Source organism: Dermacentor silvarum, chromosome 1, assembly GCF_013339745.2.
Source record: "Dermacentor silvarum isolate Dsil-2018 chromosome 1, BIME_Dsil_1.4, whole genome shotgun sequence".
NCBI lineage: Eukaryota > Metazoa > Arthropoda > Arachnida > Ixodida > Ixodidae > Dermacentor > Dermacentor silvarum.
The window spans coordinates 226238376-226264359 of record NC_051154.1 but is presented as its reverse complement, the minus strand read 5'-3'; the positions used below and the strand labels follow the sequence as shown (position 1 = coordinate 226264359).

Here is a 25984-nt window from a genome sequence, read left to right as displayed (position 1 = left end):
TTTGAAAGTGCAGGATAATTAAGTAGGTCAATTAAGTTAGAATGTAAGCACAAACAATGTTTGGAGTGCAAAGAAATGTCTATAAAAAGGGACTGTTGCAAGCTTAAGCAGTCTGTTGACCCTTTTTGTATTTACCAACTGCTAGGAGACTTCTAGCCTCATCCATTAAGGAAAAAAACGTGTGTGACACACGCACACATATTTGTTCTGTTAATATTAGTACCCTATTATGCATTCCCTGCAATGCAATTACCTACAGCAGAAGTACGCAGCAATAAAGTAAGTCATGTCCCTTTCGGGTGCTGTGTCCACAATTTTGCACACCAAGGTAGTAAATAAAAAGTAAAAGTAATGATGAAATTGATATTTCACTTCATTGTTTTTCACAATGATTTACATCAGGCATATTTTTCAAGCACTTCTGGACAGGTTCTTTCCAAGTATGCTAGACATAAAATAGTTCATATTCTCATATCTGACGTTCTTGTAGAATGTTCTCATGAGGAGTCCAAACTCTGTAAATTAGACAAAACTCCCTGAACAATGTAAAATTCTGAATCCATTCAGCAGCTGTATGCTTTTCATGATTCTGAAGGGTGCAAGTTTTGTGGTGTAAATAAGTTTTCAATAAACAGAATTGGTGCTTGAATGGGATATGAAACTTGTAGAGCAAAGAATATTTATGACAAACACAGCTGAACGATGCATGGCATCTTTCAACTGGCACCACATGCAGTGATGGGTATAACACTGTGATGCCTTTCAAAAAGGCATCACACACAGTTGATGGGAAAATGCCGTCTCCTCACATTACAGGAACGTTAAGGGGAGGCGAATGTCATGACTGCTTCCCCTTCAAATGTGTGAAGAAATGCACAGATCAGTACAAAATACTGTGGGATCTGCAAGCACGAGCCAAACTGCATTCTTGCGCACTGTAACGAAGCAAGCACCTGGTGTCAAGACATCGCATTGTGCATGCTTTTTTTTGTTCGCCTGCCAATACAGTCACTTGTGATCAAACTGCCATCGGTATCGCAATACATGAATAAGATTATGCTAGAAATGCAATGACTATTTTGGTTGTTGTGACGTGCAACAACGCCTCGCACACACCGCCGGTCGCCAACAGACACTGCTTTCTGAGCATATTCTTTTGCACTCATTGCGATTCCAACCGTATGCTGGCCAGAAGTGGACGTATTAGCAGGCACATGATCACGAAAAGTGCACAACACCAGGTGCTTGCTTCTTTAGAGGGCACAAGAATGCAGTCTGACACATGCTCGCACAGTATTTTGTCCCCGCTTCTCCATGTCAGACTAGTACTAGGTACACACACCAGGAAGTGAGGCAGTAAGGCTGATACATGGTAGCACTGATTTGGACAGAAACCATGAATACAACACAAAGTATGGTGAGAATGTCAATCTGCTTAAGTCTAAGGAATGCCAACAGTAATGAAAAATAAATAAGGTATAATAATTAGGTTAACTACTAAACGTGTCACGAAAAGAAACTTTCTGCACATAAAATTTTGTCTACGATGTCACCTACAGAAGAGAAAGGGAGCGGTCTAGGTGCAGCACTGCGAGCGGAACTTGTGGTGCGTGTATGTGCATAATGTGCATATTTTGCTTCTTCAATTTCTCTAGGCAAATGGAACAAGCACTTAAGTTTTTAACCACGACGAAAGCAAGAATAGCATACGTACTTTGGGACTTTCCTATAAAAAAAAAGCAAGCAAAAGACATCCATTAATAATCAATCATTACATCAAAACAAAACGGTGAACATCGAGGCGCTATCCATGTGGGAAACCGACGAGGATGCGACGACTTACCGTTTGTTTCTTTGAAGTCTCAGCGCGTGGTTCCTGAGAACTTTCCATGTCTATCCATCTAAACGTAGAGAGGGAAGTACATAGGTAATGACAACGTGGAACATCGCATGCGATATGAAATTATTGTTGACAAGTGAAAATTTAGAATGCAAGTGGTAGTTGATCTCTCTGCCTAGGTCTTATAACGCACAGAGTGCAACCAATTCGACATTTAAGATCTCGCGACAGTCATGCTTCCTTTAGAGTTGGGTTAATGAAGAACAGCGACGAGATCATAATTCCATGATCGAAATACAGCTCTTAACCGACCGCTCTAGGAACGAGAACATAGCGTATGGCATTTAGGTGACACTAGCGTAACCATGATCCGATTCCTCTTTTCAAAGTAAAGTTCGCATTTTGTGGTACCACAATACGTACAAATAGGAGCCCGAGTCCAAGATGTCGAAAACCACGTCCACAGATCCAGCAGCACAGCTGCCGCCCCGTACGTTCCGAGCTGCTCGAGACGACGCTTCGCGTGAGCGCGTGTAAGGTTTACAAGGAAACAACCACTTTTTCTTCTGCGCTAATTGTGCGCTTAGCCACGATACGCTGGCTTTACATTAAAAATCGTCACTTTAATTGCACACTCGTTTCTTTCTTAAAATTGTAGAAACAATATCAGCACTTATTGCTGCTCTGTTCTTGATCAAATTACGCAGAAAGGTCGTATTTTATGGTCCAGATAGTTCAATGTAACTTTTGGCAGTGTAAGATAATAACTAATCTCAAAGGCTATGCTTCAACTTGAACGACGCCCAAGTGAAAAGTTAATCTCAAAGGCAATGCTTTTTCAAGTTGATGATATTGATACCCATTGCACCACCGTACTATGGAGGAAGGAAACCATAGAGTACAGTGAACTAGAAGTATTGGGTAGTGGAATGAGCGGAGGGCTGGGCGCAAGGCAGCGTGAAGCCAAGAGCGAAGACTCCGCTAGGGGCGCTGGTGTGCTCTTCCCGAGGTTTCACTCTCTCGAGTGAAGCCGAACAGGACGGTCGTGGCCGAGTGGAGCTCAGCGCAGCAGGAGCAGTGAATAAGTTCAATTTTTGTTTATTCTTATTTGGTTGATAGAAGTGTTAGGGTACCCGAGCTATCTATATATATTGTTTTTCATGCTTTTTTAGTTTCTTGGCTAGTTTGGTAGGACGTTAGTAGGTAGCGAATAGTTCAATTTGTTTAATTTTTTTTTTTTTTTTGGAAGCGGGTTGTGGCGCACGTGTTGCATGGTGAAAGCAGTGTAAAGCGGCAGTTTTAAACCGCGTTAGGGAAGCTAGCGGAGGTAGCCGGATAGCGAGTTTGCCGTACGGCTTACCGTGGGGCCTTGATCAGGTATTTTATTGGGCTTTCTCGTTAGGTGGACGGGTGGACAATGGCGCGGCAGGCTAGGAAGGACAGGGGTGATGACGAGCTGGTGCAGTGCGAGGAGTGCAAACGTTGGTGTTATTTGGACGAGACGCACTTCGCCAGTTTAGCCGACGCTGAGGAGGCTAGCTTCGCGTGCAGGTCGTGTGAAGGATTTAAGGGAGCTGTGCGGCGGATGGAAGGGGAATGGGCAGCCAGTGTGGAAGAGCTCAAAGGGGAGCTGAAGGTGGAGCGAGAGCGGCGAATTGAGCTCGAAACTCGGATCGGCGAGTTGCTTCACAGGGAGGGGGCCGAGGCCGTCCTGGTAAAGCGAATAGCTGGCGAGCTACAAGAAGAACGGGAAAAGCGGGCCGTGCTGGAAGAGCGGGTGGAGGCGCTAATGGTACAGGCGGCGCGTAATCCCGGGTCAGCTCAGGCGGGCGGCGGGGACAGCGCGGAGACTCAGGCAGAGGCATGCCATGAGAGCAGGGAGGGACGCCTAGGGGCCGTTGAACAGCAGGCGACAGCCGGTGGCAACACGGCGGTTCCACAACTCTACAGCGAGGTAGTGCGGCAGGCTTCGGGTGGGAAGGGACGAACGGCAGGGAGCACATCGTCACGTGTCAGTGGCGCAGGGCGGGTGGAGAACCAGCTAGCGCGAACTGGAGGACGACAATCGCAGGCGGGAGGCAAACGTGTAGAGCGAAGGGTCCTAGTGGTGGGGGACTCCAACGTAGCTAGGGTTAAGGAGGGCGTCCTTACAACAGTGAAGGCAGACGGGCGGGTGAGGGTGGAGGCCCAGTCAGGGAAGTGCATGGTTGACGCAATGGAAGAAGCTCAGAAGGTGGTATCAGACAACCTCGAGCATGAACATCTGGTCGTTATCCATGCTGGTCTCAACGATGTGCTGAAGGGAAGGAGCCAGAACCTAAACGGACAGTTAGAGGTTGGGTTGCGTAAACTCAGAGAAACCTCTGCGAAAGTGCATGTGACCATATGCACAATCCCACATGTCCGGGGCCAGGCTAGCGCGGTGGAATGGAGGGTGCGTGAGGCTAACCGGGTCATTAGGGGTCTGAGCAGACCACTTGGGTACGGTGTAATGGAGGTAAACCGGGAAGTGTACGAGTCTGGCTCCCAGCCTTTTGCACAGGATGGCATTCACTACAGTGGTGCCACGGGCGGGAGCGTAGGTAGTAGGATAGGGCGCCAAGCTACGGCTTTTTTGGGGGGACCCAGAGCCCTAAGACCACCAGTGTAGACGAAGACGGACCCAGAGAGGCTCCAAGATTCAAGAAACGTAGAATCGGTAGAAGAAATAGACGTAAGCACCAGGGGCAAGGTCATTCTGACATAGGTTACATTAACATGCAAGGTGGCAGGAATAGGCTGAAGTGGGAGGAGATAGACGAGCAACTAAGGCAAGAAAAGCTGATGGTATACGGGTTTGTGGAGACACATCTTAGGGACATGGAGCAACCTCCCTGTAACCCTGACTATACATGGGAATATTGCAATAGAACAGAGGGCAGCAGAAAAGGTGGTGGAATTGGTGCATTTATTCATAAAAGTATGAACTGGCAAAGGGTCAAACAGGAATGCAAGGAGCATTTATGGCTAAAAGGGAAAGTTGCAGGAGAGCAGACACTCCTTGGCTTTGTATACCTGTGGACAGGAGCAAATGCCAAAGAGGAAAACAAAAAAATGCTGGAATGCATATCAAGTGACATTAATGAGCTAGGAGAAGGGTGCGAGATTATTATACTAGGAGATATGAACGCACACATAGAAGACATGGACGGGTACACAGACTCAACAGGCAACATGATGCTGGATATGTGTGAAATGCATGACTTAGTTGTATGCAACAGTACTGAGAAGTGTGAAGGGCACATAACATGGGAGGTAGGGAGCCTGCAGTCGACGATAGATTATGCACTAATGTCACATAGGATGCACGATAGGCTAAATGTAATGAGCATAGATGAATATGGCTCCAGAAGTCTAGGTAGTGATCACAAACGTATTAAGGTGAGTTTTAGAAGGGAAATGAAAGTAGGTAGGAGGCAAGATGAACAACCAGGTGGGATATTTTACTCGGAAAAGCAGCTTGAAATAGCAACCCAGCAAATTGAGGAAGTAATTTCAGAGGACACAAAAACAGAATGGACATATGCAAATTTAACAGGACTATTTGAGCTAGAGCTTACTAAGGTACGAGTCAGGACAAAAGGGAACAGAAGACGTAAACCCAAGAGCTGGTGGGATGAGGAGGTTAAGAAGGCCATAGAGAAACGCCAGGAAGCATCCAGGGAACACAGATATTCAAAGCAGAGGGGTGAACCAGAAGCTGATGTAGGCAGAAAATGGAACAACTTCTTAAGCTGTAGAAGGGAAGCATCCAATTTGATCAATGAGAAGATCAGAAGAAAGGGGAGCCAATGGTTGTCAGAAGTAAACAAAAAGGATAGAAAAGCAGCAAAGAAATTTTGGAAACATCTCAACTCCTTGAGTAATAAGACTAGCCTAGAGCAGAGGTTTATAGTTACAGCTCAAGGTGTTCGACTAGAGGGAGATGAGGCAATGGAACATATAAGAACAATGATGACAGAAAAATTTAAAGAACGAAACATAGCATGTGCTCAATCAGGTGAGGATGGACTAGTCAGTGCAGTGGCTCCACTGGCACAAAGCGAGTGGGAAAGGGCAGAGAAGAGGGTTCCTAGTAGCACGTCGACAGGTCCTGATGGCATCCCAATTATGTTGATAAAGACATTGGGCCCAAAATCTAAGAAAGCATTAAGAGAGGCAGTGAGCAAAATGATAATGGACGGTAAAGCCCCTGACGGGTGGAGACTGAGCAGGATGAGCATGATATATAAGGGAAAGGGGGACAAAGCCGACATAAACAACTACCGTCCCATAACAGTGACGTCAGTGGTTTACAGGGTGGTGATGCAGATTATAAAGGACAGACTGCAGGCATGGGTGGAGAGCGAGGAGGTGCTGGGGGAACTACAAAATGGGTTCCGAGAACAAAGAAGGTTAGAAGATAATCTGTTCTCATTGACACAGTGTATTGAAATAGCAGAAAAGGAACACAGGCCCCTATGGCTTGCCTTTCTGGATATCAAGGGAGCCTATGACAGTGTAATCCAAAAGGATTTGTGGGACATACTGGGCACTCTAGAGGTGGAAGATGGAGTAAGAAATCTTTTAAAAGATATCTATAAAAGTAACAGGGTGCTTATAAAATGGGAAAACAAGGTATCTGGGCCTATAGAGATACAGCAGGGGCTTAGGCAGGGGTGCCCTCTGTCACCTCTGTTGTTCATGCTGTATTTACAAGGATTAGAGAAAAAATTAGAGAGGAGCGGACTTGGCTTCAACCTTTCCTATTCCAAGCAGGGAGAATGGATTAAACAGTCATTACCAGGATTGATGTATGCAGATGACATTGTACTTATGGCTGACAGCAAGGAAGACTTGCAGAGATTAATGGACATCTGTGGTAAAGAGGGAGATAGCTTAGGTTTGAAGTTTAGTAAAGAAAAATCGGCAGTCATGACTTTTAATGATAATCAGGGCAGCGAGCATAGGATACAGGAGGTTACGCTGGAGGTGGTGGATAAGTACAAATATCTTGGAGTGTGGATAAACAATGGGGCTGAGTACCTAACGGAACATGAAAAATATGTGACGGCTAAAGGTAGCAGAAATGCAGCTGTGATGAAAAATAGGGCACTGTGGAATTACAATAGGTACGAAGTGGTGAGAGGGATTTGGAAAGGGGTGATGGTCCCTAGTTTGACTTTCGGCAATGCGGTCCTGTGCATGAGATCAGAGGTTCGAGCAAGGTTGGAAGCTAAGCAGCGAGGGGTAGGTAGACTGGCTCTGGGAGCACACGGAAATACACCAAATCAGGGGGTACAGGGTGACATGGGATGGACGTCATTCGAGGGCAGGGAAGCCAGCAGCAAGATAGAATTTGAGGAGCGATTGAGAGAGATGGCAGAAAAGCGGTGGGCAAGGAGAGTTTTCAGTTATTTGTACATGAGGAATGTTGATACAAAATGGAGGAAGCTGACCAGAAAACTGTCAATCAAATATTTGGACTGCAGGAGGGGTGCAAACCAGGAAACAGCGGTTAAGAAAAAGGTTAAGGAAACAGAGAGGGGTCTGTGGAAAACAGGGATGCAGACGAAATCAGCACTGGGCACATACCGAACTTTCAAGCAAGAAATTGCCAAGGAAAATATCTACGATAATTCTAGGGGAAGCTCTTTGTTGTTTGAAGCCAGGACGGGAGTATTGCGGACTAAGATGTACCGAGTCAAGTACCAAGGTATAGACACGTTGTGCTGTGCGTGTGGAGAAGAAGAGGAAACGGCTGAACACCTCATACTTTTCTGTAAGGGGCTTAACCCTACAGTGCAAGGCAACGGGGCTGATTTTTTAAAAGCATTGGGGTTTAGGGACAGTGAAGGCAAAATAGACTTTAAGCGGGTAGAAATAACCAAACAGAGGTTATCTGATTGGTGGATAAAATTAAGGCAGGGGTGAAATTTCACCCACCACAAAGTACAAATTATGTTAATAGCCATGGCTAGGTGGCGTATGCCACCGCCCGATTTAAAGGGTTCAGCCTCATCCATCCATCCATCCATCCGAGGAGAACGTGCCGGTTGGAGCCCGCGTTGCCCGCGTAGCTGCAACCGCTTTACCGCGTCGTTCTTGGTGTGACGAGCCAGCGTGCTTTTCGTGTTTTTGCAAGTGAAGCTACTGAAAGTGCCGAGCGTGACCGTTTCTCTGTTCGATGCTTCCCTGTTGTCGCTTTTTGGATAATGTAAGAGAAGAAGAAAAAAAGCCATACGCATTGCTATGCGCCCGGTTGCAAATGAGGGTATCCTGGTTTTCGAGAAGTAAATGAGCGCACGTTGTCTCTTTTTGGAGTGCCTAAATAGAATGACCGGCGGAAACAATGGGAGAGAAATCTTCGCTGCAAAGATAAGCCACTCTCCGATACTTCAACTGTGTGGGAGAGGCACTTTGATGCGCATTTTATTTTGCGCGACTATGTTCTCTTCATCAACGGTGAGGAAGTAAAGATTCCTCGAGGTAAACCGGCGCTGACCGACGCCGCGGTGCCCGAGCTCCAGCCCGATTTGCCTTCCTACCTCTCAAAGAAAATGCGTCAGAGAAGACCCGAGAGAAAACGCGTTGCAGTGTGCCCAGCTGCACGCACGAAGAAGGTGCGTTTGTCTCGTCGCGACGTTCATGAGTCATCATCCCCAGATGATGGTGCGGATGGCAACGACTGCCTGTATGTGACAGTGCCCCAGCATAATCTTCAAACGATCGTAAACAGTGTGGATATTAGAAAATACATTTTTGGGGCATGTTTTGTTGCAGGATGATCCGAGACGTCATTGAAATAATGAGATCCAGACTTCCAAGCCAAGCTCTGCGGCCAGAATCTGCTTCTGTGGAAAAGCTTCTTTCCTTTTTGACGAGCCTGACCGAATGGGAGCTGCATGTAGGTGGTCGAGGTGACTTCCTGTCCGCATCTACTGCTGTTGACCTGAGAGTCGCAGTTGCAAGCGTTCTGTCGTTGCTGACCTACATGGCAAAGAATGTTAGCTACGAGTACTTAATGACCTCAAAGCTGAGTCAGGACCCAGTTCAAAATCTCTTCGCTATATATAGCACGGCAGTCAAGCGGTTGCAATACCCATCCAATACCCCAACAGTTTCTCATTACTGCAGTGTGTCTTGCCTAAGTATTTATGGGCTTGCCAGATCTGTTGCTAATGGGAATGCTGAGCCTGGTGTTCTTACAGCCCTCCTTGAGCCAGACATAATAGAAGGCCCAAATCCTGGTAAAACTGACATAATCCAATGCCTTCTTGATGTTGATAACATTCCCACTGCAGGGTATCAAAAGCAGGGCCCTGTACCAGACCATGTCTCCATGTTTTCAAGCAAAAAGTGGCGACCGGCTCATTTTTTTACATTTGTGGTAATGTTGCGAGGAAATTTTTGTTGAAATTGGAGTGCGATGAATGCCACAAATTGCTTCTCCCAAAGAAGGAGGATGTTGATAGTCTTGCTGCAGCTCAGTACACCAGGCTGCGAGACAATGGTGGCCTACTGTATCCAACCGGATGACTTTTCAGGTTTATTCGAAGATCAGAAAACCTTTTCACAGCCACATTCAGTGCACAGGAGCTGCATCATGAGAGTGTTAAGATGTTATTACTCTTAAGAGAAACCGACAAGACCGGATAGGGCGCGCCAGCCATACAGAATCTTTGATGGTGAAGGTTGTAGCTTTTCATGTTACCACACGGCTGCACTTTTTTGTGAAGTCCTTAAACCATTCCAACGAGTCGGGTGACCTCAAGATATCTGAAGTCGAGCCGCTGTACATAAGTATGTGAAATGGTATTGTGTACTCTCTACCGTGCAACTCATCTGTTGCAGTATGTTTCTTGAAAATGCCTCGCCACTACCTACTGATACTGAAAAAAAAAAAAAAAAAAAACTGTCTGCAGGCGTCTCATGCTCCTGAAATGCACATGTTCATCGCTTGCTTAAATCATAATGATAGAAGAATGCAGCAGTATGCATGCATTCATTGCAAATTTTAAGCTAGACATTTCGACAGACTTACCTGCTGGTTGGAAAAATTTAGGACTTAGACAGTGACTCCAACCAAGTAAGGGTATTTATTAGCCCGATGTAATATAAACCGCGTGAAGGGCATCCTACCCTCTGTGTATGTCCATGGCCCTGGAGACACGGCGAAAAGAAGAAAAGACCCCCCCACTCTAGGTCACCAACACCAAAACATCTCGCCCCCCCACTCCCCCTCCCCCCTTCAATGGCTTACCCGTGGGTAACGCGTCCCTCAGCATCGGTGATCCCAGTCGCCCAGCAACGCCGTAGCCTCCCCACCCTTTCGCCATTTACGTGTGTCAATAACAGGTGCCCTGTCAAGTGCCTCCCCCCCCCCCCCCCCCTTCATTTCTCTCACCGTTCTGACGATGGACCTTTGAAAAGCTGCACACCGCCACCTCCGAAGAATACCCCCTGAAGAAGGAGCCGAAGTGGCTCCGAAACGTCGGGTTAATACATACCCTTACTTGGTTGGAGTCACTGTCTAGTAAATCCTATTCATTACAAATGTATTTTTTATGTTTCGAACGGGACTTGTGACTGGTGCAACTGGGTAAAAAAAAAAGTGAAATTTTGATGCTAAATGTGCACTCTGTCGATGCAGCACGAAGTGCATGCATCGCGATAATATACATTGCAGGTACGAACCGTGCCCTGCCATCCCATACTACAGATCTTAGGGTTCTTTACATAAAATCATACTGACATATTTGGCATGACACAGCCAGGCGCGTAGCCAGGGGGGGGGGGGGGGGGGGCTTCAGCCCCCCCCCCCCCCCGAAATTTTTTCGTGCGGGCATGCACCACCAACTAAAACTACCACCGACGCCGGCAATCATTCTGGATTTTGTCTACAATGTCTTTTTCACGCTCGAAAAGACATTTCGGCACGCATATTGCGAACTCGGGCTGGATTTCGTGACAACGCCCTTGCACCTGGAGTCACGTAACGCAAGGAGCCCCATCCGAGCACAAACTTTCATCGGCTTTTCGATAGCGAGCGGGCGCGTTGCGGCATCTCGCAGCGGCCGCGGAATATACGGAGCGCATGGATTTCAATTACGAAACTTTATGGGTATAAAGTTCTCATAAACTTTTGGCGCGAAAGGTGCGCTGACATTTCTAAAGGCATGCTTTAAAAGATTTTCAATTCTAGAACTTTATGGGGTTAATGTTCTTATAAACTTGGGCCAACATGCGCGCACCAAAACGCTCGTGTCCAAGCCGTTCCATAAATGGAAGCGCGCGCTCGCAATCTGCCACACACACGAAAATACTAAATATCACCGTGACTGTCTGCTAGCAGCGGATAATTTTCTCCAAACATTTTCAGGAAGCGTGCCCAATGGGATTGATCAGCTGGACTAGGGCAGGCAAAGTAAAATATGAGAAAACAAAGGAAAGTAAATGGCCCATTATTGCAATTTTTTTTTTTTTTTTTTTTTTTTTTTTTTGCGGGCGACAAGGTCTGGCTCTCCGTGGCCACAGGGACAGGGGCCCTATGGATATAAGCAATGCTCCTGCTGAAAATACAGGCATTTTCAGAGTGCTTCTTCGCATGCGAGCTGATTGTGGAGATACATATCTGAAGAACCATTTGGAAAGTTGGCCCAGTAATGCCTCGTATTTAAGCCCAGACGCACAAACAAAACCAAATTATAGAAATTTGTGGTGACATTATCAAAGAAAGCCTATATTCAAAAGCAGGTTGCTTCTCCACACTTCCTGACGAAACGACGGACATCGCTGGAATCGAACAGCCTACTGTTTCTGCAAGGTACCTAAACAAGTATGCCAACGACATCAAGGGATTGTTTTAGGTTTTAGCACCGGAATAGATGCCCATCTCTCATTGCGACAGCAGGTTCTATGTAACTGTGTAAATACTGCTGCAGCTTCTAGTCACCCTTCCAGTGACCACTGCCAGCGCAGAGAGAATATTTTTTAACAAGAGTTTACTAAAAAACTACTTGCGCTCTACAATTTCTGTGGAACGCATGGTTAGGCTGGCGCTTCTATACAGCCACAGAGACGTCGGCATCAACGTGTCCGAAGTCATTGACCGCTTCGCTCAACTTTCCCGCCGAGAGAAGTTTGTCCTTTAGATAGTGAAGCAGCAAAAATCAATGCAAGTAAAAAGCACTGTTCCTTCAGGTCCATAAGTTCTTAATTATTAAAACGTATGACCGTTCATTAGCTTTTAAAACCGCAGAAATTTTCGCCGTTTATTCTAGCAGTTAGCATCATGATCACAATTATCACGCGAATACAAAAATTACGAGTATACCAATAACCAATTTTGACCGACCTTGCTCATTGAAAGCCCGGCCCACGCGGCGTTCACCAAAAATACACTCGGATATTGGGTAGTTCAACTTGCCGCATCATCTGTGGCCTTCGCTTGTCCTTTTCTTTCATTTTCAGCTACCTGCTTTTATTTCTTTTTTGAAACGAAGGAATACCCTCCTTTAATTTTGGGTGCAGAATAATTGTTGGCGTTGTGCAGGCAGTTAAATTAAACATTTTCGTACTGATTTATGCATTATTCCTCTATTATTCTACCCACATGGCGCTGTCGCGACCGCTGCATATCCCAAGTACATATCACGATTTCTGCGATCATAGTTATGTTCTTGCCTAGATCATCTGTCTTTCTGTGCGCAAAGTTTACTATCTGTGACTGAGCAACATGTTTATTTGTCTTATTTGACGCATTATATACACTGACGTTTGCTTAAATACGTAGATTTATTGGAGACTCATACGTATTTTTAAATATCTTATTGCGAGGTTTTGTGTATACAAGCAGTGAACTTAGTTTCCAGCGACTCTTTTTTTGCCCTTTAGCGAGTTGTATCTTCGCATTTGTATATTCCATTCTATCTTCGCAATTTCTAATATATATTTTGCAGAACTCCGACTTCTTATTTGTACTCACTTCTGCGAGTATTATCTCGGTGTAATTACAATACACGACGAGTTACAGCTGCTCCTGCGCAATCGATTGCAACGAGGAATAGCGTCATTGAGGTTTCTTCCTGGCCGTTGCATATGTAGAAAAATGTAAGCAAGGTTATTGAATGAAGATTCATCAAAATGTTTGTCCTCAACTTATTAATTTCATGGCCTTTACGCTTTTCATATAAGCTGCATGCACTGTTTTGCTGGTTTCGAACTGATATTGCGGAAAATGCTTGCGTTAGCGTTAGCGTGTTACGCACGCTAAATCTTTGCGGAACGCTGTTCGATAGAGTTTTAGTATAGCGTAAGACAACGATGCGCCGCTAAGCGCAAAACCATCTAGCTGCGAGTAGTCAAAGCAGCAAACTGAGCAGCTCGACAACCAAACTAGCCGTGTGGATCCACGCCAAGCCTTGAAACGAGCCTGCATGTCAAGCACTCGGGCCGAGGGTGCCACTATGTTTGCAACGCTAAAAACTTAGCGAGCGTTTAGCGTCTCCGCTATATTTGAAAAATATTGGACTCACGCTACCCGCAAAACTGAAATAGCGTTCTGAGCATGAGCAGTCTGACCCCGCTATTTTATTGCGTTTAGCGTGGTGCCATTTCCGCAATACTAAAACTGTCTATTGACCCTTTTCGCGGCAATCCCGTGGGTGCTGCCATATTTGATCACGTGGTGACGCGTCCATTGCTTGCCTCAACTGCCTCCGTTGCCTCCTTGTTTAGAATGGAAGTGTATGACGCCGGTGCGGCTTAGAAAACATCTGTTTTCTGAGATATCATAGACGGTGACTAGATGGACGACACGAAGCTTTGATCACAGCTTCAGAGAACATGCAAAAGCGCTTTCGGAGCGGATTAAGCTATGTCCCAATGACATAAGCAGCGTATATGGTGCTTGTTCTAAAAGCGGGGCTAAATATGAATTCCAAGTTGTCCGATTCTATATTCAGTCAGGATTAGTGTGTTTTGCTCTTTCTTCTTTATTGGGCAAATATTTTGAAGCAGTGGCTTGTCAGTTTCTGACTCAGTGAAGTTCCTATCTGATTATTTTCTGCCTAATCACTCGCGGCTGTGCTCAGTTCCGGATCCGACAGATTTGTTCTTGCTGCGCGCAAGGCTTCAAACGTAGCTGTTTTGTACATTGTAATACCTTGTAGCAAATATATATTACAGTTAGTATCTTGTTTACTTTTGTGGTCTATCACGAAACATTCAGTCCGTCATTTATTGTGTGTATACAGTGCGCATATAATCAAGTGTAAGTCCATTCACTTATTCTTGATACGTCGGCGATAGAGTGGGCGTAAATTTTCCTGCAATTTGGACAGATGTGTATAGATAACGTGCGCGAAACTTAATATGACAGGAAGCGGTGCTACTGCCTTTGTCATTGTTTAACGAGTGGTACTCATTCTTGCCGACGTTATGGGGATGAAGCCCTTTCTTTGAAGGTTAGCGATACAAGGCTGGCGGATGAGCAAATTTCTGTATCCTCGAGGAAGCCGTACATCACGAAGTGCCGGTAACACGTTCGGACAGTTGCAGCAGCAGTCCGCGAACATCGCCACACAGATTCATTCTATTCCTTAACATGCCATTCACTATTTTTGCAGCCAACTTCTGCACACGTCTTCAATCCACATTATTCAATCTAGCATGATTGGAGCACAGTGTGTTAGCGAAAACTCAGTTGCATTTCCGACAACTGATCGCACAGAAGCAAGGTAGAAGCGGTAATGGTTTCGTATTCGTGTGCGGTATGGTGGCTAGAATTGCCAATTCTAGCCACCATAGTGTGCGGTCGCTGAGGAGAGGTATGGCGCGCCGCCGTGAGCGCCATCTCGTTTCTCTAAAACAAACTGCTCCCCGAAAAGGGTCAATAGTTCTAAAGTCCATGTGATGTTTTCTTTACTTATTAATTAGACAAAAAACACGGAAGCATTGATATCAGTTATTTCTGCCACAATTTTTGGGGCATATGAATTTATTCTTTTATGACAACATACATATTTTAATGGACAGTGCATAGCGTTCAATAATTCGTTTGCAGCATCTAATAAACAATGGAATTGGCAATGCAGTTATTATTCATGCATTTGATCCCTCTACAAATTTTATAAGGAGGAGGCCGAGCTGCAACCTGAGCCCCCCCCCCCCCCCCCCCCCCCCCCGAAAATTTCTGGCTACGCCACTGGACACAGCATTCTGAAACTCTGTGCCGCCGCACTCGCCTGCTGCGCTCTGCCGCGGACTCCCTCAGCCGGTGCTCGGGAAGTGAGCGCTCGCGCCATCTGGTGAGCTTCTACACAATATGCCTCGCGCCGAGGCCGCCGCTTCTTCCACTACCCAATATTTTCTAGTGCACTGTACCATAGAGTTTCTCAAAAAGGAAACAAAATAGGAGAGCATGGAGCACGGTGTACCTTCTTACTAGAGTGTACTAGATAATGGTCGAGTGGGCCGAACGGCGCTCTCCCGCTGAGGCGCCGCGTGTGGAAAAATTTTGCGAGGGCGCTGCGAGCGAACTGGATTGGGGCGGAGACGCGCTCCGCGGCATATTCAACGCACTTTCGCTGCGGGCGCCGAGGTCGATTGCGCATAGTACGCTCTTAAAATAGTGCTTTATTTCAACTGCAAATTTATGTTTACACCATCTTGCCAAACATATATATTTGAGGCATGGATTATACAACGCGTCGTCTTCAGTTTTGTTGTCGTTGTCAAGCGCGTCGTCTGCTAGCGAGCGCGCGTTCGCTACGCGGACGCTGGCGGCGCCCAGTTTTTCTCGCAGAACGTCTGTGTAGTACATTTGTTCTTATGTTTTAGTTGCTTTGGTGCGCTCATGACTCTTGACGGCGGGTACCAAAGGTAGTTTCAGTCAAGTGAACCATTGTTTTTAACACTGTCTTCTAAAAGCAACTGGCATCTCTGCAACATGAAGCTACGTACGAAAATTTTATTATTGATAGCGTGTCATTTTACGCGCGCTTCTTGTCGGTGGATATTGATCAGGAACAATGATCGAAGAAAACAATATTAAAGTGAAATAAACCAGGTTTATTAGCTGCGTGGCGCGAAGAATGACCGATGTATTTCTACGTAATTAAATCAAAGGGTACATTGAGAATGGTACAAATGGTACAGTGAGAACTCCCGACCGTGCACGTTTGAATACAAAACACACGTATTAGTGAATACTGCACATAAAACTCTCATTCGCAGAAATAATATTCATAGCAGGCAATTAAAACTATATATATATATAGTGTGTATAGTAGTATAGTAGTAGTGTGTGTGTGTGTGTGTGTGTGTGTGTGTGTGTGTGTGTGTGTGTGTGTGTGTGAAAGTGTTATTGATATGCTGTACGACGCCGAACAGTCGTTTCCTTACGAATGTAGCGCATAACCGCACTATTGCAGTCTCAAAGGTGAGAGACCGATGCAAGTGCGGACTGTTATTCCGAATGATTGGGCTGCCGGAGAGTTGTGGCTGTTGCGCAGAGGCGCAGTTCCTGAGAAAATTAACGCAGGGGTGTTAATAAGTCCGGCTAATAAGCTGCTAATAAGCCCTGATAATAAGTGTAATAAGCTGTCATTCAATATAAATGCCCCGTTTGGGGCAGCCTGTAAATCTGCTAACTTGATTCAGGCATGCAAGGAAAACTTTTTTTTTTTTTTTTTGACAGTCTCACCATCTTTGCAACCCATTAAAACAGGGTGCCCCATGTGGTACCACACTTATCTTCTTGAACGAACGCAGCAGATCTACACATATCTGTACGTGTATGTGAGGTATGCCGTTTCTCTAATTGCTTCATTATTGTCGTTATGATACTGCGTCGAATAACTGAAAGCCGCCGTTTATAATATACAAGCTGCTTAGTTGAGCGGACAGACATTTGGGAATGGCATTACATTTATGTATGAAATATAGGATAAGCGTAACATGTTTTTTCTCGGAAATCAGACTCGAGAATAATTTATTTTGTTTACACTCCTAGCAAAAAGACGAAGAACGCAGCCACCTGTCTTTTTTTTTTTTTTTAGTTCAAACAAATTTGTGGGTTTTACGTGGCAAAACCACGATATGAGTATGAGGCACCCAGTTTAGATTTCCCCACCTGGGGCTTTTTAACGTGCACCTAAATAGAAGTACACGAGTGTTTTCCATTTGTTCCCATCGAATTCCGCGACGGATTGAACCCGCGAGCTCCAGTTTAGCAACGCAACGCCCTATCCACTATACCGGGTGTTCGAAATTAAGGTTTAGGGGATTTTTAAAAATCTCCTGTGGCAGTTAGCACAATTCTCATTGATGAGCTGGGTTATTCGAAGAGGCGGACATTAGTAGCACGAGAATCGAAACACCTATTCAACTTATTAACAAAATTGATTAATGAACTTCTTAGTTAATTACTTTACGACACATATTGCAATTTACGAATTGTAGCCGGTGAGGTTGCAAAACGCATCCACTTGAAATGAATTTCCAGAATGACACCAGAATGACACCGACCGCGATAAATGACCCCGTACCCATTACTCCGCATTCTGTTGCGCGAGTAAGGCGGAAACTTGAATTGAATGTTGTGCTGCAGTTTTTTTTTTTTCTTTTTTTCAATAACGATGCTTCCCGTAAATCTGAGTACCCGCCGCGGGGGCTCAGTTAGCTAAGGCGTTGCGCTGCTGAGGACGAGTTCGCGGAATCGAATCCCGGCCGCGGCGGCCGCATTTCGATGGAGGCGAAATGCAAGAAGCCCGTGTGTTTGCGTTGTAGTGGACGTTAATGAACCCCAGGTGGTCAAAATTAATCCGGAGCCCTGCACTACGGCGTGCCTTATAATCAGAACTGGTTTTGGCACGTAAAACACCCCAAAAGAACGAAATCTGAGTACAAGGTGCCGGATGGGGCAGATATGCTTTACTTGTTTGAAGCGGCAAGCAGGAAGGTTACATATGTTTCTCCGTTTGCGTTCCGCAAGACCTACTGATGGAAAACTATATGCGGAACAATACACACGAGAGATACATGCTGCTTGAAGAACGAGAAAAATATTTGTTCTCCAAAGGGAACCGTACAATAACATAGTAGAATGAAAGCCGACACTGCGGCCGCAATGTACGGGCAATCACCGAGCGGCATTAAAAAATAAAATGAAGAGAAAGTCAGGCATTTGTTCTTAAGACATATATACATGTCATATTCGATTATGAACACCATTCGAGAGGTCTGAACGCAAATACCAGCGCGCGAAGTAGTGCGATTGACCCTGCCGAGCAGTATCGCCAGCAGTTTCCAACGGCGCGACCTTGATGCGGCCCAATCCAGTTCGATCGCAGCGCCGCCACAGTATTTTTCCATGTCGGGCGCCTCACTGCAAAGCATGCGCCGCCCCAGCCGCTCGTCCCACTCGTCCATATTCTAGTACACTCTAAATAGAGCCCCAGGCTAGAGTGTACTAGAATAGACCATTATCTTGTACACTCTAGCTCTATTCTGGGGCTCTATTCTGAGCCGCTATTCTGGACATTCCGCCATTTTCTTCGAAGGGTGACGTACGCGGCGTCGCGGTAAAGAGAGGAGACTGATCCTCAGGTCACGTGGTTGAAAACGTCACGTGACCAAATGGGCTAGGCACCTAGGTATTTCTCTGCACAAAATATAAGGAACGCCTAGGTACAACTGGTGCCCTAAAATATTCGAAAACGTCCCTAAAGTCGCGGACTTGCCTGGATACGAGCCTGGCTTTGGCTTCTGCTCTTTGCAACATGCACGAATGGCGCAGCGCAAGTATGGCGCGAGGAGCATGGTGAAAGTTTTAGACATGAATGGTCCGTCGTTCCGTTCGATTCGCCAGCACGCTGTTGTTGGTTCAGCAAAGTTGGTTCTTTATTCTGTGACACCACTGTGAACCAGATCACGGCAGTGTACAAGTTCACAAATTGTGCATCTTTGTGCGGCGGTGCACAAGCAAAAACGGCGCAAGTTTCGAAATGTCTTCAACGCACGTTTGGTGGCAACGAGTTGTTTAAACAACGAGCAGGTGTTGCGCAACGAGCAGTTTAAATTGCCTTCATGTGTGCGTGGAATTACGCGCGTTGGTGAGCGCCTTCGTATGCCTTCTGTTAATTCACTCTCTTAGCGATGTTTGCTTTCGATGTATGTGTGGCACATTTTCCATTTGCACTGTTTGTATGTCATGTAGATTGGCGACAGACGATGTCGCGTGTCTTCATGTTCGTTAACACAGTGCAACCACCCGCCGTGGTTGCTCAGTGGCTATGGTGTTGGGCTGCTGAGCACGAGGTCGCGGGATCGAATCCCGGCCGCGGCGGCCGCATTTCGATGGGGGCGAAATGCGAAAACACCCGTGTACTTAGATTTAGGTGCACGTTAAAGAACCCCAGGTGGTCTAAATTTCCGGAGTCCCCCACTACGGCGTGCCTCATAATCAGATCGTGGTTTTGGCACGTAAAACCCCATAATTTTTAACACAGTGCAACCACGGTTGGGATGTTTATCGGTGTTATCAAAGCTCAAAGAAGCATTTAAATGCGGTCTCGTCAACCGCGCGTGACTCCCAGTGAAATATGTACACGTAAGATAATCACTGCTGCGCATCTGAACCCATATGTTCCAGCTTTTCACACGTTATCACATGAATTATACCGGCTTCACACGGCAACTTTCGAACACGATCGAGCTCGATAATTTTTCACATAAAGACTCTGAACACCGCAGTTTTATTACACGCAAGTTTTACCACACGCTCATACCACTGTGCTTGTGATTGGTGTTTTGTATTTCGCAATTGTAATTACATTGAGGCGTTTTGTGCCCACGCTGCTTAATTAACTGGTAACCCACATTGCTCTGTATAGGCCACCACCACATTATATACGATGCTTTATGGAGAGGTGCAAGCATTTATTGAATTAAAAGAAACATTTTATTGAGGGCAGTACTTCAGATATGTTGTGAATTTTTATAGGAAATTCCGGCTATCATTGTCATAGGATACTTGGGAGTCAATAAACTTCACTTCTGACCAATGTATATGAATTACATACCACATTTAATGGTTTGCCTGACATTTGTTGCAGAAAGTGTCTGCTGTATTTGCTTTATAACCTTGACCTCCAGAGTGTGGCTGCTGGCAATAATGGACACACAGAACTCGGTGCACCTTTTCTTTTTTTAATTTGGTATGCTGTTTCATCAGCTTTCTACCACATGTGGAAGCACTTCTTCCCGCATGTCTCTTAATTCTCATAGTAAAAATACTGAAAAGCCAGCATGTCAAATTGTCTCAAAGCTATAAGCACGCCACTTCCTCCTTTGACTATGCCAGATATTACTGGTGCATTCGTGCAAGCATGTTGGGAGAACTCCTCAACTGCTACTTTGTTCTACTACACTCTGCTGGCAGGTGTACTAGTATACGATTTGTTTGCTGCTGTTTTGTTGTTGTGTTGCAGTCAAAAATAGTTAAATTTTTGCTGTTGGGTTACATGGAATAGTTGAGATATCACAGCTCCAATGGTTGGTACAAACATGGGCCATCCATGACCCATCAAGCACTTTGCAGACATATTCACACAGTCACACAACGAATATCCACATAATTTCTGCTCAGCTACAGCTTCTTCAAGCCATTTGTAATCAAATGTAACAGGAATATTTTTGTCTGCATTTACATTTCGCAATGCTGTTACTTCTGCACCGTAACAATTGCCAGCATGTTCATTTCTGTACAGGGAGAGTAACCTACATCACAGTGGTTGTGTTAAGGAAGACCCTGTACGTTTGATTAGGCACTTCATGGTGGCAAAAAAGACTACTTTAAGAAGTATTAAAATATTTGAGTGTCTATTTTAAAAGATTAAGTTGATTAGCTGAATAATTTTTAATAACTTTATTGAAATCAATTTAGGGATGGTTGCCTACAAGTCATATCTATTTTTTTTTTCATTTTTCGTGTTTTCAAACAGGAAAATTACAGTTGGCCCCGTCATCTTTAAGAAAAATGATGCACTATTACATAGTAGTATGGTTTATGTTAGGGTTGTGGCTTGGACTAGTTGTTTCAAGGTGCGAAAGTAGGGTAACAGTGCAAAATTGATGGAACACAAGGTGAAGAAAGGATGAACATGGCAAAGATGGTTTATGTGCTTGATAAACATGTATTTATGTCTTTTGTTAGGACATGTGGTACTTCCGTTCTAAAAAAGTAAACTACTTGAAATTAAGGTTATAAGGGCCACATGAGATTACAAGTGTGATGCTGGCTGCAGCAGTCGCACTACTGAAGGGCTGAGTGTTAAAGTACTTATGTTCCATGATTTGTGGCAGCATTAAAGAAACCCAAGTGTTCAAAATTAATCAGATGCCCTCCCCACTACAGCCATAATTTCTGACAAGAATTGCTAGAGGGAACTGTAGTGCTGCAATCATTCAGCTGCCATGAGAACATTGGGCAGCACATGTATTTGTCTAGTGTTTGTGCTTGTGGCTTTAAATATTCTTGTGGTGTTGCTTATTGCACTTTCTAAATGTCCATGCAATCATACTAGATTACTAAACACAGCCAGCTAATACGTCTTTGTTCAAATGCATAACCATTGTGAATTGTATTTATAAAGCAATGTTTTGTTGAGTATGATAAGCTCGTCAAGTCGCAAAGCCATTTGAAGTCGGAAGGACAAAGTTTATACAAATCTATGTACTACCAGTCGTTACACTATCATTCCCATTCTGGCTGAACTGTCATACTTGCAGCTTCCGGAGACAATAATGTCGGAGTTCTCTCGAGACATTTCTGTAGGAAACTTAATGACTACAGTGCCCCTGATAACCCCTGTGTTAATTTGAAATGATTAGCTCCATAATTTCTTTTTAGAGCTTAAGAGGTTTCGAAGTAGCTTGAGTGGACTCTGTGTGAAGTAATCTGCATAACGAAAAAAGAAAAACAAGAAGTAATCAAATTGTATACAAGATGAGTGGCATGGATACCACAGTTGTTCTTCAGAGGTGCACCAGCATTCAGAATTCTGTGTTATAATGTAGCTTGCACTATTTGGTTTATATGATTTAGGGGCCTCATAATAATATCTTCAGAAATTTGTTTTTCAATAGTTTTCACACATCTGGCCACGGCGGCCGCATTTCAATGAAGGCGAAGTGAAAAGACACTGGTGTACTTAGATTTAGGTGCACGTTCAAGAATCCCAGGTGATCAAAATTAAGCCGGAGTAACCCACTATGGCGTGCCTCAATCAGATTGTGGTTTTGGCACATTAAACCTCATAATTTCTTTTTCACACATTCATTGATTACAGTCTAAATTATTTTTGACCATGCTAGCAATATTAAGCCAATCTTGCAGCATTTTCTCAGTGGATTCAGTGGATATAGTTAAAAATTACTTTGCTGAACAGATGAACTGAAGTAGCAGTTATTGTATAGTAGGTGAATCACAGCGCATGAGACAAGGAATAACTGCAGAAATTAGATTTATTTTTTATTTATTTATTTATAACATACTGCAGGCCCATTGAAGGGCCCAGGCAGGAGGGGCATAACATAGAGATGTACACAGAAATACATATCAGCAAACAGTTTGTTGAATGGCATCAAGGCTTGCAATGTGTGATGAAGGTAACTGGTTCCAGTCTGTTATGGTTCGAGGAAAGAAAGAGTACTTGAAGATGTTAGTTCTCGCGTAGTAGGGTGTAAGTGATTCGTGGTGCCTATTTCTTGACAGCCGTGCTGTGGAAGGCTTGAGGTAGGAGTCAGGTTTAAGGGATAGCTTGTTGTTTTTGAGTAAAAAGAGGAATTTTAGCCTGAGCATTTTCCTTCGGATTTGCAGCGTTGAAATACCGTGTTTTTTCATCAGACGAGTAGGAGAGTCAGTTGCACGATACTTGGAATATATAAACCGGACAGCCTTACGTTGGATCATCTCAAGGGCATCGATATTAGTTTTTGTGTATGGGTCCCATACGGAACACGCGTACTCTAGTTTTGGCCTTATTAATGAAGTATATGCGAGGAGCCTAACGTTAGAAGGAGCATGTCGCAGTTTATGTCTCAAGAAACAGAGTTTACGGAAGGCGGACGAGCAAACATTTTTAACGTGCTTGTTCCAACTAAGGTTATTGGTTATAGTTACGCCTAGGTATTTGCATTCGTTAACTTCAGATAGAGGGCGGGCAGGAAGGTGGTATGGGAAGGAAAGGCTATTTCTTTTGTTGGTAATTTTCATATAAACAGTTTTGTCTGGATTAAGTTGCATTCCCCATTGATTACACCATTCAATAACGCTATGCAAGGAGGAGTTAAGAAGTCGTTGGTCATCATGGTTAGCAATTTCCTTAAACAAAACACAATCATCAGCAAATAGTCTAATTTGCACACTGTCTGGAATGATGTCAGGAAGATCGTTTACATAAATTAAAAAGAGTAGGGGACCTAAGACGCTTCCCTGAGGAACGCCAGAGGTAACAGGAAGTTCATCAGAATTATGCCTATCAATGCTGACAAATACACAGATCACACAGATACACAGGGCACAGACTTCAAACTTATTTATTGGCATGAACACGCATCCTTATAGACATAATTTGTGCACGGAACACTAGACAGTGCTCGTCTAGTGTTTCGTGTTTTCTTTGTCCCTGTCTTCCTTGCACTGCATTCCCCAACTAACTGTGAACCAACTCGCTCAAATCAAAGTCCTGCATCATCTCTTGAGCTCTATGCCTCAGAGAGCTGAGGTGCAGAAGGCAAATGCACTCTGGTTTTGCGGGTGGAGCTTCTGTGTAATTATTAGGTTGTCACTGAGTGTATGGTGTGTGTTCAAAAAGAAACCCAACTTTTCCTATAACATCTTTATTGCTTATAGTACAACATCTTATCTCCTTTACGGTAGTCCCTTCTACCGGCAATACACTGTTCCCATCATTTCTTCCATTTTTGGAAAGCCTCCTGGCACGCACTTCCTGGGATGGCGCGCAGGTCTGTTGTCGCATTGTCCTGAATCTCCTCTATGGTTTGAAAACGATGTCCTTTCAATGTGGTTTTAAGTTTCGGAAACAGGAAAACGTCTGCTAGGGCTGGTCCGGAGAATACGGTGGATAGGGCACAATAAAAGTGTAATGTTTTGCTAGATAGCTGCGAACAAGGAGCGACGCGTGAGCCAGTGCATTTTCATGATGCAACATCCAAGTCTGGTTTTCCCACAGTCCAGGCCCCTTACTGCACACAGGATCCCTCAAACGTGCTAGCATTTCCTGGTAGACTTCTTTGTTTACCATCTGACTGTGTGGTACAATTTCCTGGTGGACGATGCCATTGCAGTAAAAAAACACAACCAACATCACCTTGATCATTGACCATGCTTGTTTGGACGAGGAGACCCTTTGCCACCCACTGCAACGACTGCACCTTCGTTTCAATATCACAGCCATAAACCCACGTATTATCACCTATTATGATTTTGTTAAGGAAGTTTTCATTGTCATTGGCAGTGGCAAGCAGTTCCTGGCTGATTTCAACACGGGTCTGTTTCTGATCGGCAGTCAGCAAACACAGCATGAATTTTGCACTGACATAACGCATCTTCAGTTTGTCACTCAAAATTTGATGGTAAAATTGTCCGCTGATGCCCACTTCGTCAGAAACTTCTTGAACAGTTAAACGACAGTTTCCACGAATCATAGCATGAACTCTCTTGACATGGTCATCATCTGTTGATGTGGAAGGTCGTGCACACTTGGAATCGTCACCCATCGACATTCTGCCATGTTCAAAGCACTTAAACCACTCATTGCACTATGTGCGACTTATACAGTCCTCCTCGTTTGCTTGGCTAAGCAATTGAAATCTCTCTGTGAAAGGTTTTCAACGTTTTGTAGCAAAATTTCGCACACAAATGTTGTTCTTCAAGCTCTTTCACTGTCACTTTGGCACTAATCCGACGAACAGCTTTCGCACGTGCTCACTTACTACAGCTACAGCTGTAGTAGCTACAGCGGCTTTAGCTCACCAACTAACGGTCAGAGTTCAATACGTGGTAAATGGCAGCTTGTTGTCTAAACCTGCCGCTATGTGCGCTCAGTAGCCGCAGCACGCTCCCTCTGGCGGTGGGCGCGCTATTTCAAAAGTTCCGTTTCTTTTTGAACACACCTCGTATAGTCGCCTGCAGTTTCTTTGTGATCATTGTGACAATCTTTTTCCATCTTACATAGCCCGACATTTTACAGTACTTTACTGAGTAGACGAATTGGCGTGATTTGTTCTCTTTGGGTCGCAGACCTCACTATGGCCCTTCTAACTTCTAAAGAAATTCAAGCATTCGAGTTATTGTTCCATATTCAATGGAAGTGTCTTACATCTTGAGCGTGAAGTACTCCACTACAAAGCACATATTTACTGACGGCTCCTCTGCGCAACGTAGCTCTTCCTGTGGTATTTTCGTTCCTTCCACAGGTCAGACATTTTTATGATGTTTAGAGCGATTAACATCATCAACATTGTTTGAGCTCTGAGCTGTACGCGATGAAACAGGCGCTAAGATACATACTATGGCAGCTTCAACAACAATCATGCAATTACATTTTGGTCCAGGACATAGCATACCTACACCACTTGGAATCTAACGCTGGACATATGATAGCATTTCAGTGGCTTCCAGGACATTGCAGTATAACAGGTAATGAAAAAGTGGATGAGGCAGCCCGCAAAGGACATGATCACATATCTATAAAAGTGTTTTTTTCACTTAAAGTGAGGCTTCATCTATGACGAAGCACTATGTGCTCAATGAACAGCATAGAAGATGGTCGTCACATTCAGGCAATTGAAAGTTTTTGTTCAAAATCGACCCACAACTACAATCAACGCTACCAAAATGTCTACCACAGCATTTGGAGACCCTCTATCACCAGCTTTGGCTGAACGTTGCACACGTGAACAATCCTCTTTTTCACATTGGCCAGACCACAAATCCATGTGACAACTGCGACTCCATGGAATCTCTAGAGGCCATCTTGCTTGAGTGCCCAGCTTACAGAGATGAGCTACGTTGATATAAAATGAACATGGAGAAGC

General features: G+C 44.6%; 1 protein-coding gene across 2 annotated transcripts in view; it reads right to left on the bottom strand.

Moving 5' to 3' along the window:
• The window catches only part of LOC119436854 (GRIP and coiled-coil domain-containing protein 2-like), a 213243-nt gene extending 210825 nt beyond the window's left edge, over positions 1-2418 (bottom strand). Inside the window, exons 1-2 of one of the 2 annotated variants that reach the window (XM_049660037.1) lie at positions 2264-2418; positions 1844-1901 (exon numbers count right to left, since the gene is read on the bottom strand). In XM_049660037.1, coding sequence (XP_049515994.1) covers positions 1844-1891 — 48 coding nt within the window. In that variant the 5' untranslated portion in view covers positions 1892-1901; positions 2264-2418. The remainder of the gene's footprint in view (positions 1-1843; positions 1902-2263) is intronic. The other variant, XM_049660038.1, reaches the window with a different exon arrangement.
• Positions 2419-25984: the final 23566 nt, after the last annotated feature.